Below are 16,235 nucleotides of genomic sequence, written 5' to 3'. Positions count from 1 at the left end.
GGATTGAACCGCGGTCCCTGATGCTTTTGCTAAGCTTGTTCTAAGTAGGTGCTTTAGACCACTGAGCCATCTCTCCAGCCCTATTAAATCCTTTAGTACAATCCACTAACAACTCTAATGGCATCTATACCAATAGCTTAAAGACAAAGCTTAGGAGGAAATCTGCCCAGGAAGAAGTGGTTCCTGGGATGTTGCTGTTCATGGAACTGGATTAACTCATGGTGGTCCAAGGTGGAGAAAATAATATGGAGATACAATTTCTGCCTTGTGTTTTTCTCCTCGTCACCAGACCTCAGATGTAGAGCCCAGGGTGACAGTGGTGGCGAACTTCTCCAGGGACATGGAGCAGGCACTGGTGACAGCAGCTGGGGCATCAGAGTGTCCACCTGAGTCTGATACCATATCATGCTGAAACGCACAGATTGGGATTTTCCTCTTCACTCAGCCCTGGACTTTGCATGCATATCTAGGATGTTGGCTTTGATTGTTATCTTCCTTCTGCTGCAGCTTCTTGCCTTAATGTATACTTTGGAACGTGAAGCCTGCCTTCACCAAAGGAACACCAGTGTGCACAAGGATGGAGATGTGGTGATTGGGTTTTTTCTGTCTCTTTATTTTTTTGTCTACTATACAGGTATCCTTGATATAAAGCCGAGTAGAGAATCCTACTTCATTCAGTAAGGTTTTTTTTTGTTTTTGTTTTTGTTTCTTTTTTGGTAGAACCGGGAATTGAACTCAGACCCTTGCGCTTGCCAGGGAAGCACTTATTACACTGAGCTATCTCCCCAGCCCCAGTAAGTGTTTTTTTATTTGTCTGATTTCGTCAGGACATCAGGATCGAGAATGGCTAGAGAGCCATGCATTGATGTGTGAATATTTTCTACATGGCCATCTGTCCTGCCCACCCATGTGTGCACAACAGGCCTGCCTATAAATTTTCCTTGTAGTGTCTTTGTGCTTGTGAATGTGTGAAGAGAAGTTTCTTTTTATGTTTCTAGCTTCTTGTTAACACTCTTGTAACCCAAGAGGAAACCCTCTCTCTGCTGCTGAGTTCCATGGTGCTCTGTGTCCTTCCTCTGACCTCTATGCCTCTACATGGCATCAGGTGATGTTTTGCATCTCAGTTCAACCCCTAAGATTGGAATGAATATCATCGAATAGAATGAAGGGCTTGTTGATGTTTTCATTTTTCTAACTATAAAATTCCTTACATTCTTACAGATGGACTCTTTTTGTGTATAAGATGGCATTACGCAGCTCAAACCTGCAGTGATCCTCCTGATTTGTGCCTCCCTATTGCTAGGTTTACAGGGGTGCACCACCACGCCCAGACTCCATCCCCAACTCAGCTGCCCAGAGGTGGGGCCGGCCCTGCACTTAAGGCATTTAGTCCACTGAGCTATATCTCAGGTCCTCAGATTGTTTTCTATTTCTACCTCTTCTGCTTAGAATAACTTCTTCCTGTAAATATTCAGTTACCGTTTCAAGTACTTTAGGGTGCTCCAGGACACCAACCACTGCAGTCGGAGGTCAGAATCAGGAATGAATCTTCTGTGAGGCTTTCCTCACACACGTGATTCTTCCTGTTATAAGTGTTTATATTTTCTCTATTCAGATACAGTCATATAAGCTCACATACCCAAACATATAACTAAATAATCAATTTTCCAAAGGGTCAGAGAATCCTAGACTATGACCGATTTTGTGAGGAAAAGAGATGTCAGAGGAACAGTGACTGACTGAGTCTTTCAGAAGATGCTGACCCACAATGGTCCTGTGGCAGCTGCCCTAAGGAAAGGTTAAAACTACATACAGAAAGACCTTCCTTGGCCATAACACAGTTCCATGGCCTTGTTCTGAATATTACACATTAGGATTTTGGCGGGTATCCTGGTATGAGCAGATTCTCACTGTTAGCCTAGCCAGTTCTCAAGGAGTTTCTTTCTTACTCATCTAGAAGATTCAAGCATTTGATCCCTGTGGTACCTGGCCAGTTCTAGAGGACTACAGACTCCTTGCTTCTGCTCATGCACAAAGTTGAGACACTGCCCCTATTGTGTCAACTGGTATTTAAGAGTACTCACTGGTAGGAGGACTTGGGGATCCCATCCACAGGGAGGACACTTGCCTGCACCTTTCCCACTCAGAACCCTGAAAACCACACGAAGGGTTTACTGCGCACTGGAATTGCACTTTCAGGGGTGGAAACTCACCCAACCTGGTGATGTCAATTTTTCTGTGCTTTCCTTTCATCTGTATATGGTGGTTCCTGCTCTAGACTCATGAACTGTGAGCTCTGTCTGTGGCTAGAAAGAACACACTTGCATTTCTGAGTTTCTATGCCCAGCCTGATGTATTCACAAGGAGGAAGAATTTAGCAACTCAGGAGAAAAGTTAAATTCCTGCTAAAATGAGAATTAAAAAGGGAAAAAACTTAGAAAATAAGATTGTTTACACACATGAAATTTATATATATCAACCCTACTTTGAAGAATCTAATTTTAATATTATAAAGGATCATACTGTTCAGATGTGCAAATGCAGTGGCCATATTATTTAGACCATAGACTTGATTATACAGTAGCTTTTCTGCACATAAATACAAATACAAGCAATGTAGCATAATTGTGTCTCTCTTGTAACCAATACATTTCCTTACGTAATGTAATATAGTAAATTCTCATGATAATTATTATGCCTACATGACATATCCTTTCAATCTATCATAATTTAATTCTCAATCATTTTGGAATGTTTCAAAATATCTAATTAATGTCTTCTTCTGTCATTTAAAGAGGGCAAGAGCACTGGGGAGATAGCTCAGTAGAATAAGTGTTTGCCTGTCAAGCACAAAGGTCTGAGTTCAATCCCTAGTTCCACCAAAAAATAAAAAAAATAGAAAATAAAGAGGGAAAGAGATGTCTGATAAGTAGAGAAATGCTCTTTGATTAAAGCTAAAGAAGTTGAAGAGTAAAATGGCTGTGTTCCATGTTACATATTCTTAAATTATCTCATGTATTACTACATTTTATACTGAAACAAAATAATGGGTATTTTCAATCAGCCACTCAGGGAAATAACATTTCCTCAATCTTTACATGGGATAACTGGCCTAAGTCCAAGTTAAGCAAGGGGCATTTTGTTGATATATTTGGCATATCCTTTATTGGCATTTACATTGATCGTATAACACGCATCATCTTAAGAATATTTCATTTGATGACTTACACCTTATCAATATTTTATCCTAGAAAAGGTAACCCATTTAAAAATGTTTGCATATTAAAGATAAAGTATCGTTGAGGCCAGCGAGATAGATCAGTGGACAAATTGCCTGCTTAGGCAAGCACATGGATCAGGGTTCAATCCATGGGACTACATGCCATGCCAGCCCTGCTCCCACACGTGCTGAGCTGATGAATGAGACCTGCATGGTGGCCCACACATGTAATATCAGCGCTGGGGAGGCTGAAAGAAGGAGGATCACTGTGACTCGGAGCTGCGTAGTGAGACCCTGTACGTAATACATTAAGAACAGAAAATATTTAGAAATGATTTACTAGGTTTTTTGCTTGCATGTATTTATAAAAAAAACTCAGGCTGGGGAGATGGCTCAGTGGAATAAGCGCTTTCCTGGCAAGCGCAAGTACCTGAGTTCAATCCCCGGTCCTGAAAAAAAAAAAAAACAAACAAAAAAAAACAAAAAAAAAATCCTCATGCATAGCCAGAAATAGATGAGTTTCTAGGCTGAAATAAAAATACCCATCATTATTTGCCTTTTTCCTCCTATTTGCAATGCATCTCAAGCATAGTATAGAAAATATTTTTGTGTTTAGTTTATTACTTTTATATTCTAAAGAATTATTTATTATCTCCAGAATTTATTTCCTGATAAGTGTATTATTCACTTCATTTTAGTTTTCATGATAGATTTCACTATCAATAACATATTTTAATATTGAATGAATTTCAATTCAATTGGGATAAAAATGATACATGATAATGAGACATAGATATATAGGTAAATGCATGATTGATAGAGACAGATAGAAAGGGACAGATAGATAGATAGATATAGATAGAAAGATTACTTTTTTATAATCCATCCTATTGATGCTTCTTTCTTTTTTTTTGAAGATGAATGCAAGTAGAAATTTATTACTTAACATACACGTGGCAATAAATAGACATTGTAAGCAGTTTCATATGCAAGTGTGCAATAATGATTTAATACAAACAAATTACTAGTCAAGTGGAAATGAGTACAGATGACATTGTACTCATAAACATAATAAAATAATAATGCATGTTATTTACTTGTGCGTTGTCTAGCTACAGCTGCATTCTAGTTGCTTTGTAATAAAATTAAAGCAACCGATTAAATATCCATTAGCTGGCTAGAGACAGGTCAGATTACAGCAACAATTAAAATCAGTGTAGAATTATGTATCCAATCAGTCTATTTTTGGTTCTGCAAACAACGTCTTGTTTGAATAAAGTTCTTTATTTCATACATGTGCCTTGAGAATGAACGTGCATTGTGATAATAAGAACTCTGGGTTAATGCAAGTAGGGTCAAAAACTTTCCTCTGCTCAGCACCCGAGGCAGGTGACCTCTGGAGCACATGCCAGGTCCAGAGATGACATCAAGAGGGGTGAGCGGTTGTCATGAATGGATGTGCTGCATATGTGGCAGGGCAGTGCTTGTCTGAGGTGAGTGGTTGGAATCATAGCAAATACTTTTTCATGAGAAGCAGAAGGTTGCATTCCCTACAGGAGGGATAGAAAGCCATACATAAATGGGGAATATTTTAGCCAGAAGAGGACGTAGTTATGCCTGTAAACAGGAAATGTTTGAGGCCACACACCTATTTGGTGTAATATTTTCTCCTGAAGAGATTTTGAAACAGCAGTATTGTTATCATTTGTGCCTAGCTGCCCCTCCAGGCCTCATGTTGTCACTGGGGGTGCTTCTGGAGTTTGTGATTAATTCATGATCCAATGCTGGGATTACGGAAGAGTGCTATGCTCACCCTGGGGCAGACAGTCTGAATACAGTATAGGGAAGGGACGGAAGCTTGCTAGCTGCTGCTGCTGCTGCTGCTGCTCTTCCGTTTTGCTCTTCATTGTTTTCTACCTCCGTGACCTGCTGCACTCTGCCATGTGCTGCTCTGCCTTGGGGCCAACCAAGTACGGACTGAGACCTCCACTAAATGTGAGTTAAGTGAACCTAGTCATTCTTGATTTTGAGTGGTGGGTCTTTTGTCCCAGCCACAGGAGAAAAATAGCTGAGACAAGTAGACTGAAATTCATCTATGTCCTCCATACAAGATATGCCAGTGTCTGTGTATAATCACCATATTAGTCCATTCCTATGTTGAAACATCTGACATTATTAACTTGTGAAAACAGAAAATTTCTGAAGGTTCCCATCCAAGACTGAGGTCCAGCTGCTTTGGGCCTCTGGCAAGGGTGATGTATCATGGTAGAGCAAGCATCTCACATCCAGAAAACAGTAAGTGCTGGAGTCTGTCAGTTGTGCCAGGACATGATAGCACTGACTGACTGGGCCCCACCTTCCCCAGGTTCCACCACTTCTCAGAAGAGTCATCCTGGGGAATAAGTCATTAACACATGTTCGTCTGGGGGGATTTGATCACAAACTCTAGCACCGGTATGTGCCATGATGCTCCTATTAGTACCTTTTTGTCTAAATAACCTGACTCTTTTATGTTTTCAGTTTTATCACTTTCATTGATTTTTTGCAAATTTTAGGGCACTTGTGTCATAGATAGAAAAATTCTCTTATTTTAATATTTTTGAGTGGTGTCAACATCAATAAAATATTGAAATATTACCATATACAAAACATTCTTCTTAATGCTTTTGTCATACTTTGCTAGAATTTTAGGGCTTTAAAATTTGTATTGTTCATTTTGTTAAGGCTGTTGCTATATCATATTGCTTTTTCTCATCTGTGGCTTAGAAACTCCTGAGCAATAGTAAGTAATTCTGATGCTAACAAGAAATTGTACTTTGCCAACATTTTCAATGACAGTGCTCATGACATACAACTTCTTCAAGGAGCTTTCTACCCCAACATTGGAAGGAGATTGCATTTTTGTCAACAATCGGTTCAGTTTTCTTTACAGGAATATCACAAGAGCAGAAGGGTGGAGCAATTATCTGCACAATGGTTCCCAGAAGGAAGGTGAATTTGTATTTCTGGTCCTCAACCATCTGCACAATGACTCATGGCTTTATTCCTTAAGCAAAGTCTAAGTTTTGATCTCAATGAATTCTAGTTTAATCTTTATTTTTATATTTATATAGTATTTCTGAACACTTACATAGTGTAATTCTACACAGAAATTTTACTCTAAATATATACAGCAAGATCACATTAGCTCCATCACAAATATAACAGAATGATGAAGCAACTCTTCTTGCAATCTTGTAAGGCCACTAGGCTTCTTCATGAGAAATCCATGTGTTTGATTCATCTAATTGCCTTCCAAAATGTCAATTTTTTAATATCATCTTTTCAAAATTTTATTTATTTATATATTGAATCAAGGTCTCATTGCACAGGTCAGAGCTGTTCGGATCCTCCTTTCTGAGCCTCCACAGCACAGGGATTAAAAGCATACACCACCTTGCTTGGTGTTCCCAGGACAGCACTGCGTGTGGCGTTGGTGATCGAATACAGCGTTTGTGCTTGCCAAGCAGGCACTTAGAATGCTGAGTTATCTCCCCAGCCCTGACATGATCATGTCTATACCTGTCTTCTCATGGATGTGTGGAAGCGACACTAGCATTCAGCTTGTGAATGGTGCTGGACTGGATTGGAAGATGATCATTGATTGTATCTATTCTCTAAGGTCTTCTGTGTTCTCTGTGCAGGCTTATACATAGCAAGCACCAGAACTACCTGGCCTTCATTTCTGCCATCGAAGAGGTCAACAGGAATCCTCAGCTTTTACCCAACATTTCTCTGAGCTATGAGTTCCATAATTTCATTAGCAGTCATTGGAACATACTAGAAAATTCCTTCATTTTGCTCACAGGGCAGGATGAGATCCCTAATTACATCTGCAAGAAAGAAAGCAAGTGTGTGGCAGCACTGACAGAAATGTCATGCGAAACCTCAGCTCAGATTGGGCCACTGCTGGAGCTCTACAGATTTCCACAGGTGAGGTTTAGTGGGACAGGAAGTGAGAGAAGCTCATCCACAATGCTTTACCTAAAGGGAACATTAAGAGTTAAAAATGAGGCTGGGATTAGTTTTTTTCAAGTTGTATAATGTATCAGAGTCCAAACAGAGAAACTTAGTGGGTTACTAACAATTTGGTAACTTTCTCTTTTATGGGATTCAAGAGGAAGGAAGAAAGGAATGAAATACATTTTCATGATGTCTGAAAACATTTATTTATTTAAAAAGAAGTCTGCTGTGGGAGATGTTTATAATGATGGGAAGAACATGTGTCTCTTTCCACAACTGAGACATGCAACTCAGTACATGCAGAATTACTATCGTGCTTTCCATCAACACTGCAGCATGTTACCCAGTGTTCTTTTCCTTTCAGGTTATCTTTGGCTCATTTGATCCTACACTGATGGACAGTGGCCATCATCCTTCTTTCCATCTGGTAGCTCCAAAGCAGGCATATTTGGCCCTTGTCATGGTGTCCTTGATGCTTCATTTCCACTGGACATGGGTGGGGCTGCTCATCACAGAAAGCCATAAGGGTCTTCAGTTTCTCTCAGATATAAGAGCTGAGCTGGACAGGGATAGAGTAAGTGTAGCCTTTGTGAAGATGCTGTCGGCCATGGCTGTTTCTTGTGTTTCAGGGTAAAGAAACATGATATCCTAAATGCAGACACATCATCTGCTAATCTTGTGATCATTTATATGACACTGATCGTGCAAATGATGTAAGTAATAACATAGTGCAAAACTTAGTGACATGGAAAGTCTGGGTGACAAACTCATGATGGCATGCTGACCTGGCTGGGAGAGATTTCACACTAGATCCATTCCATGGATTCTTGTTTTTTCACACCGCCGTGAAGAGATTTCAGGTTTCAAAACTTGCAAGGGCAGCTACCCCTTTCAAATACCCAGAAGATACTTACCTCATTATGTATTGGTCCAAGTATTTTGATTGCTCATTCTCTGAGTCTGACTGTGACTTGAAGAACTGCATCCCTAATGCTTCTCTGGTTTGGTTGCCTCTGAATTCTTTTGAAACAGTCATGAGTGATAGGAACTACCATGTCTACAATGCTGTGTAAGCTGTGGCTCAGACACTCCATGAGATGCTTTTTGAAGAAGTACAAAGGTCATCACAGAGTAACAGACAAGTGATGATGTTTCCTCCCTGGCACGTAATATGTCTTCCCTTGGATGGCAGGCAGTGTAATCAAAGTGCCTATCTTAAGTTATTTTATATGCTTTTTTTTATTTTTTTTTCAAATTTAGGGAAAACTTTATTTCCACATGCTATTACAATAAATATAATATTGTTTCCCACAATAATTGTCAATTCATGTTATTGGTCTGCCTGCATACAGACTCCCAAGAGCTGGGATTAAGGCACACACCACTACACCCAGTCTGAATTGCCATCTCAGCGTGCGCCGGAGGTGGAATCATGGCTGGCATTGCAGACTTGGGTGAATAAAACCTGCAGCCCCTGAACTTGCTTGCAGACTATTTCACTAAGCTATTTGGCCAGCCCTAAGGAGGTGATTCTTGAGGTGAATGAAAATGACCCTCAATCAAGGATTCACTGGCAGAGAGAAGTAAACTGGTATCCAGCTCCTTGCTTTTGCCTACAGGAGGTCAGTGCCTTACCCATTTATGCATGTTTTACATGTTTTTTTCTTAACGGTCAACAGAAAACCCTGTTATCACTTACAAAACTCAATGACGTTATACCTTACAGATTATGAGCACACGTTTTTGGTAGATGTTACAAAAATATTCAAATAGAGAGTGGAAATTGTTTTATATGCTTTGATTCCACACTTGAAGTTTTACCCAACACAATGATACACCTTTTTTAAATAGTCTTTCATAAAATTATTTTCTGAAACTGAATGAAATTTCTTGAACATAGTGAATTTCTCATTCTGCAATGTTTTTGGACTCTAATACAGTAGGTACCACTGTTAAAGTTGCTTTAGATAAAAGATATTAAAGATGCTGATGATCTCAGGGCCAGTGATATAGCTCAGCAGACTAATTGCTTGCTTAGTTTAGTGCATGCCGGCCCTGATGCTGGGCATGGCGAGCCAGCGATGGAGTCTGGGTGTGGTGGCACAGGTAGGAGCGTGTGCTGTGGACACATTCTCACTCTGTTATTTTTTTCTCACTCTGTTATATTCATTCTATCCATCCAGAAATGGAAAAGACATTGTAGAGGACAGCAAAGATAAAACTCTTCCTTCACTTGTCATATTATTTGTTGCAGCAGGTTACTGCCTTTTGGACCACACAATTTCCCCTTTGAAATGTAGTCTAATTTATTTTCCTTTTATGATATTCTTAGTCATTGTTCTTTTTGCTTGTGTTTTGCACTATTAGGAATTGAACCAGAAATGTTCTGTGTCAGTGGTCTCTGTGCCCAGGTAATCTTTATTATCATAGGACAGAATATCACCCATTTGCTTCAGACTGCCTCAAATATTCACTTTCATCCTCTAATTATCTGGAAGAGCACATAGTCATCACCGCATCTAACTACACTGGTTTATTTTTCTAGTTCCACTAAAAGCACTATTTCCTCCAGACAAGCCCAGTCCCCCTCGCCACACCTTCTGTGTTCCACCTCCCTTGTGAGGTTTAACACTGAGAGGTTAAATTCCACTGCTTACAACCTGTGGAGCCACAGCAAGATTACAGTCAAGACAAGGGCAGGCCCACACCAGGTGCCAGTGGCTGACACTGTTCTTAACATAGAGCCCATGCTCAGAGAGGCTGAAGGTTTTTGATGTACAACATGGATGTAACAGAGCACAGTCCACTTTTTGGTTTAATCTTTCTTCCTCTGGAATGCATAGGCCAGTAGGGGAGACAGCCGATGGTATGAATTGGACTTCTGCACTACAGAACTGTGTGGAAGATGGGCACACAGAATACGGGGTTTAACAAGTGATATCTACACTTCAGGAGAGAGTCACGGGCCTTTTTATTGAGGTGATAGATTTAGTATATAAATATCTGAGGAAGCATTAGTAGAGATTTGACTACGATTACCTAAACAAATTAAAAAGTAGATCATTCATTGCTTTGTAAAAATAGAATGTTTTATGGATATGCCATATTTAAAAATAAAATAAATAACAATAGAGTTACTTAGGAGTCATGTATTATATCAAAATAAAAATCAGTCACATAAATCCTTGTTAGGATTAATAGAAGTGGCCATAATGGCACATTCTCCACTCATGTGATATTCAAATGACCTAAAGGAGAACACTATGTTATTGAAATACAAGTAAAATGAGGATGAGGATTTAAATATATTCTATATAATTTCTAGAGTCTAATGTTGAACACCGTAAGTACCACGTCGGAAATATTTAACATTCTTACGAATCATGACATGGGTATTGCAAGAAATATTTTCATTTTTGGTTCTAAGCCAATTCCATTTGTATTTTTCCCATTCAAGAACAATATAATCACTTTTGGATTGTGGGTACATTATTGAAGGCATTGGCAGACTTGAGGTCCTTTTCTTTGATGTATTTGGTAGTGTCTCACTACGAAACTTGAACTCCTACTGGTCCTCCTGTCTCAGCCTCACTGGCTCTGGGATTACAGGTGTGTGCCACCATACCTAGATTCGGTGGGGGGCTCAGCATGCTCAGGGGGCAGCGCCTGTGGTACCGGGGATCGAACCCCCATCCTTACTCTTACCTGAGCAGGCTCTTAGTCTTCTGGGCTATCTCAGCAGCACTTCATTTTTAAAATCATAAAATAATCAGAATTTCATTTACATGTCTGTGACATACTGCACCCATCTTAGAACCCCCAAATGCCATCTGAAATAACTTGAAACTAACACTTCAGCTGCATTTCTCAGCACGCCGCTAGGAAACTGTTCACATCTTTTCATTGTTCAAACTCACTTATTACGAACATTAATATGGACTAGAACTTTGAATGTATTAACATGGGAAAAATGCACATTTATGAAGAAAGTATATTAACTTCCCTAGAAGTCAGTTTGTAACTTTGTTTCAAGTGCAATAGAATTATTTGTCCTTTTGACAGAAATATATCTTTAAAGGTTCTAAAAAATGTAAGGTGAATAACAAAAAAGGAAAAGGAAGAACCTTTCTACTGAATATATTCTAATTTGGTTTCATGGAGGATAGAAATTTTCACTTCAAAATACATATATTATGATATCAAATGTCCCAAATCCTCTCTGAAATACATCAAGACAGATGTGCACTGTATCATGTCATTACTTTGAATATCTATTTTCCATACAGTATGGAAACATAGTATTTTTTAAATATTGTGTGTGCACATGCAGCAAACAATGCCTCCAATCATATCAGGCAATACATGAACTTGGTGGTATAATTCTCAAGCATACATAGTGTATCAAACAAATCAAAATACAAATTTAAAATCATTTGCACCTGAAAATTCTGTGCATTGAAGTAAAAGCACACTGAGACATATATGCATTCTATATTGCATGTATTATTTTGATCTTTTAAAACATTTTTCAAAGAGAATACAAAATGGTAAATGAAAAACAAAACAATAGAAGTGATTCAGATTTTTAATAAAAAATAATAAGCATTCAACGAAAGTTTTTTTATATCACAGAATGTTATCCTCAAATTTGTCATTGAGACTTTTTCATATGATATTTTTCATCGAAATATCTGGGGAAGCATTAATAAAGATTCTACTTGTATCACATAAGTGAAGTAAGTAGCAAAAGGTTGATCCTTCAGTTCTTTGTGAAAATACAATGGTTTATGAATAGGCCAGATTTCAAAGGAAAATAAACAAGATATAGTTTTATTTAGGAGTTAATCTCTAAATACCACTCTGTTAATTTGTGTCTAGAAAATCATGGAAAGTGAGGTGTGGAGAGGCCTGCCTGCATTCCAGGGCTCCTGGAGGTGAGACAAGAATATAGTAAGTCAGAACACGGCAGTGACCACCTAATGACTTCAGGAGAGCCTCTCTAAATAATAAAATTTAAAGCGTTCAGGACTATATCTCAGTGCACAGTTTGAGCTCAATCACACATAAAGGAAAATACACAGAAAGAAAGAAAAAAAGCAAAAAAACTCCAAAAAAAAAAAAAAACCCAAAAAAACCAAAACAAAACAAATTAGTCCACGGAGCTCCAATGTGTTTCTGGCATAGACCTGTAAAACATAGACCTAGGCAAACAACAAATTTAATTATTCCTAGACTTGGAGCAGTGTGAACTGTTCAGATCACCAATATGCCAACACCGACAGAAACCACTGCCTAGAAAAGTCTGTGACATTTCTGGCTAATGAAGAAACCTGGGGAAGGCTCTGGCTGGCACTGCCCTGAGTCTCTCTGTTCTCACAGCTGCTCTACTTGGGCTCTTTGTGAAGCACAGAGACACTCCCATCGTCAAGGCCAACAACAGGTCTCTCAGCTACACCCTGCTCATCTCCCTCACCTGCTGTTTCCTCTGCTCCTTGCTCTTCATTGGCCCTCCTAACGCAGCCACCTGCATGCTGCAGCAGATCATGTTTGGAGTTGTGTTCACTGGCTGTTTCGACTGTCTTGGCCAAAACCATTACTGTGGTGCTGGCCTTCAAGGCCACTGCTCCAGACAGAAGGATGAGACAGTTGCTGATATCAGGGGCAACAAACTCCATCATCTCCATCTGCTCCCTGATCCAACTCACTCTCTGTGGAGTCTGGATGGGGACAAATCCACCCTACCTTGACACAGATGCTCACTCTGAACATGGCCACATCATCATCATGTGCAACAAGGGCTCCCTCACCGCCTTCTACTGTGTCCTGGGACACCTGGACTCCCTGGCCTTGGTGAGCTTCACTGTGACTTTCCTGGCCAGGAACCTGCCTGACACATTCAATGAAGCCAAGTTCCTGACCTTCAGCATGCTGGTGTTCTGCAGCGTGTGGGTCACTTTCTTGCCTGTGTACCACAGCAGCAAGGGGAAGGCCATGGTGGTCATGGAGGTCTTCTCCATCTTGGCCTCCAGTGCAGGGCTGCTGGGCTGCATCCTTGTCCCCAAGTGATACATTCTTTTGGTAAAATCAGATAAAATTTTTTCACTGGGATTAGAGACAAAACATGTTTTATCTAAAAGAAGTTCTCTTATCAATAAAACAGTTTCCTAGTATACACAGAGGGCCTGGATTCAAAGTGAAAACATATGTGAAGTCAGGTAATAAAGTCCACTACTATGGGACTCATATTCTTACTGAGTGATGCAACTTCTTCTAATAGCAAGCTGTTTGCTAGTAGCTGTAGTTATCATCTCTTGAAGTTGAATTTTTTCTAGATATTTTGTTTTCTTTTCAAGCCAGAATTCATCCTATTGTCACTGTGACTATGTTATCAACTTTTATCTTGTCTTTCTTTTGGTTTTCTCAATATTTTCACTTTTAAAGAATAATAAATTCTTTCCAGTATGACACTTTTTCTCAATCATTTAATGTATTAATTGCTTATCTCTTTTGAGGAGTATCCCTTCTTCTCTGTGCTACTTATTGCACATATTCATAGTAGTATATATATTTCTCTACTCACTCTTTCCTTTTCCAATAGGTAAGTGTTTTATCTAACATGGATTTTAAGATTCTAGATTTGGCTGATCATGTGTAATTATAATCACTGTTGATTATGTGATGCCAATGTGTTGGATTTGTGGGATATGTTGTGGAAAAACTTGTAGATATGTGGTAGAACATTTTTCTGTCACAGATTTATATTTCCTTTTATCCTTATTAATCTTCCTTTACTGACAGCTATATTTGTGTTCAATATATGTTTGTGCTATACTGTATATGATTTATTCAACAAGCTGTCTTAGTGTATTGATATCCAGGTATTTTACAGGGTGTTTAGATAATGTGATAAGAAAGAGTTTACCTGCCATATGTTCTGTGCTACCTGTGGAATCATATTAATGCATACATATGTTTTTGGTTTTTCAAAACATATATGAGGGCCAGCAAGACATCTCAGCAGGTTAAGCCCCTCTTAGGCTAACGCAGGGCTGGGGTTTGATCCCAGGTGCCACACACCACTTTGGCCCCAGCCTGGAAGCACTGAGCTGGAAGCCGATTCTGAGCTTGGTGGCATGAGCGTGGTGGCATGTGCCTGTAATACCAGCACTGGGGAGGCTGAAAACACCAAGAGCACTAGGAAGTGGAGCTTGGTAGATATTCAGATCCAACAAAGCTAGGAAATTGTTCAAATCCGTGCAGGTGGGACTAAGACTCAGTGCCTAACGCAAACAAGCTACATCAGTCCTGAGATAAACAGCCTCACCGGTGAAATTCAGCTACTGGTCAGTAGGCAAACCTGTGTCACATATGATTAACTTTACAAAAGTATAAAGGATTCTTTTGTTGGGGGTTTGAGATAGGCTTGCCTATCAGGCAGACCAGTAACCACCTAGTCAAATTTTTTTCCTCTTCTCTATCTTTTCTCATTCCTGCCACCGTTTTGCCCTTGGTAGAACCAATCACAGTTAGAACAATGGATTCCTAGTTAGTGAGACGTTGTAGTTAAACCGTATAACAATCAAATATATGAAAGTAATAACAAAAAATAAACAAAATCATACATGATCTGAGCACTCTGGCAGAGCATGCCTAGAAGGTTTCACTAGACAAGTAGATATACAACAAGATGTACAAATGGATAAGAAGTCACAAGATTGGCTTTGGACAGTCAGCCACAGAGTCAGAGGCGGAAGCGTGCAGAGGGCGTCTGCACAATGGACGCTGGAGCTCACAGCTGTGTGTCACGAAAGTCCGTATCAGGAGACCAATGTGTCTGTGACAGAAGAGTCTACAATGAAGGCTGCGGATCCAAGACAGAAGCTGAAAAGTTGGCCCTGGCAGCCAGGAGATGACATCGAAGCTGAAGGTAAAGAGTAGAGCTCCTCCAAAGAAAACGGAAACGTCTGTTTTTGCTCATTTCCCTCTTACATAGTTCAAGTGATGAGCCACTCTGGGGTGTGGAATGCTGAGCCAAGTTAGATAAGCTCCTAAACTTTTAAAGTTGATGCAGTCCATTGAGCAGTACAACACACATCTGTCTGAAATGAATACTACATAAGTAGGTGGAGGTATTCACCGTGTGCCCACACCCAGTTGTTGGTTTCGGAGTCATTGCTTTCCCTTTCCATGTTAAATTTAAGAACTCCAATTATAATCTTGAATGCTTATGTCTTTTCCTATGTATTTTGTCATTACACTTCTCTGACTCATCATGATCCTCCTGTTTTCAGCCTCTCCAGTGCTGGGAGTACAGGCATGCACCGCTACACCTGGACTCTACCCGGCTCAGTCCACCTTGTGCCTGGGGCTGCCATGGCATATGGTGCTGGGGATTGAGCCATGAGCCCTTGGTTTGCCTGAGCCTGCCTTAGCAGGAGCTTTAGTCTGCTGAGCTATGTCACAGGCCCACTGAGCATTTATTTCTGATTAAAACCCTAATTGGGTGTGGTTCTTTGACTCTGTTGACAGTATTTGAACTCAAAATAGGCATTTATTTTAAAAGAAGACAGTAATTGTAATTTGCTTTGGAGTATTGAGGATGCATATGCAAGAAAAAGTAATTTGTAAATGAATGGACTGAAGGAGTGGTTGCAAGGACTGTGAATGGAAGCAGTATGGTGGGTGGAAAGGAGTGCTACAGGCCAAGCAGGCAGTAGATTTCATTGACACCTCCAGGGAAGGAAAGAGAGAAGAATGAAGGAGGGAACACAGAAACAAAAGTGGAGTTGGAGTTTTAATCTTTTGCTGCTGTCTTCATATCATTCCAGTACATTCATCAAAGTTCAATATAGGAGTGTGCGGAGAGTTTCCTGCTACCCTGCGCTGGCGGGACCAGTCCCAGCCCAGGCGCAGCGTGGGCCAGACCCTCTCCCAGCCCCTCGGGCCGCCCCCCACCACTCCGCAGTGCCTCCCCCACCCCGCCCGCCGAGTAGGATTTTCTACCGAGTTCCCG

At 40.1% G+C, this 16,235-nt stretch overlaps 1 protein-coding gene across 1 annotated transcript in view; it reads left to right on the top strand.

Annotated features, from left to right (window-relative positions):
* The window catches only part of LOC101592925 (vomeronasal type-2 receptor 116-like), a 46,283-nt gene that overhangs the window by 3,225 nt on the left and 26,823 nt on the right, over window positions 1-16,235 (top strand). Inside the window, exons 2-4 of the mRNA XM_023707438.1 lie at window positions 6,904-7,192; window positions 7,587-7,796; window positions 12,743-13,072. Of these exons, the coding sequence (XP_023563206.1) occupies window positions 6,904-7,192; window positions 7,587-7,796; window positions 12,743-13,072 (829 nt within the window). The remainder of the gene's footprint in view (window positions 1-6,903; window positions 7,193-7,586; window positions 7,797-12,742; window positions 13,073-16,235) is intronic.

The sequence above is a fragment of the Octodon degus genome, unplaced genomic scaffold (assembly GCF_000260255.1).
Source record: "Octodon degus isolate 3935 unplaced genomic scaffold, OctDeg1.0 scaffold00290, whole genome shotgun sequence".
NCBI classification, from domain to species: Eukaryota; Metazoa; Chordata; class Mammalia; order Rodentia; family Octodontidae; genus Octodon; species Octodon degus.
The sequence above is the reverse complement of the archived record's forward strand: the minus strand, read 5'-3'. Positions and strand labels throughout refer to the sequence as shown.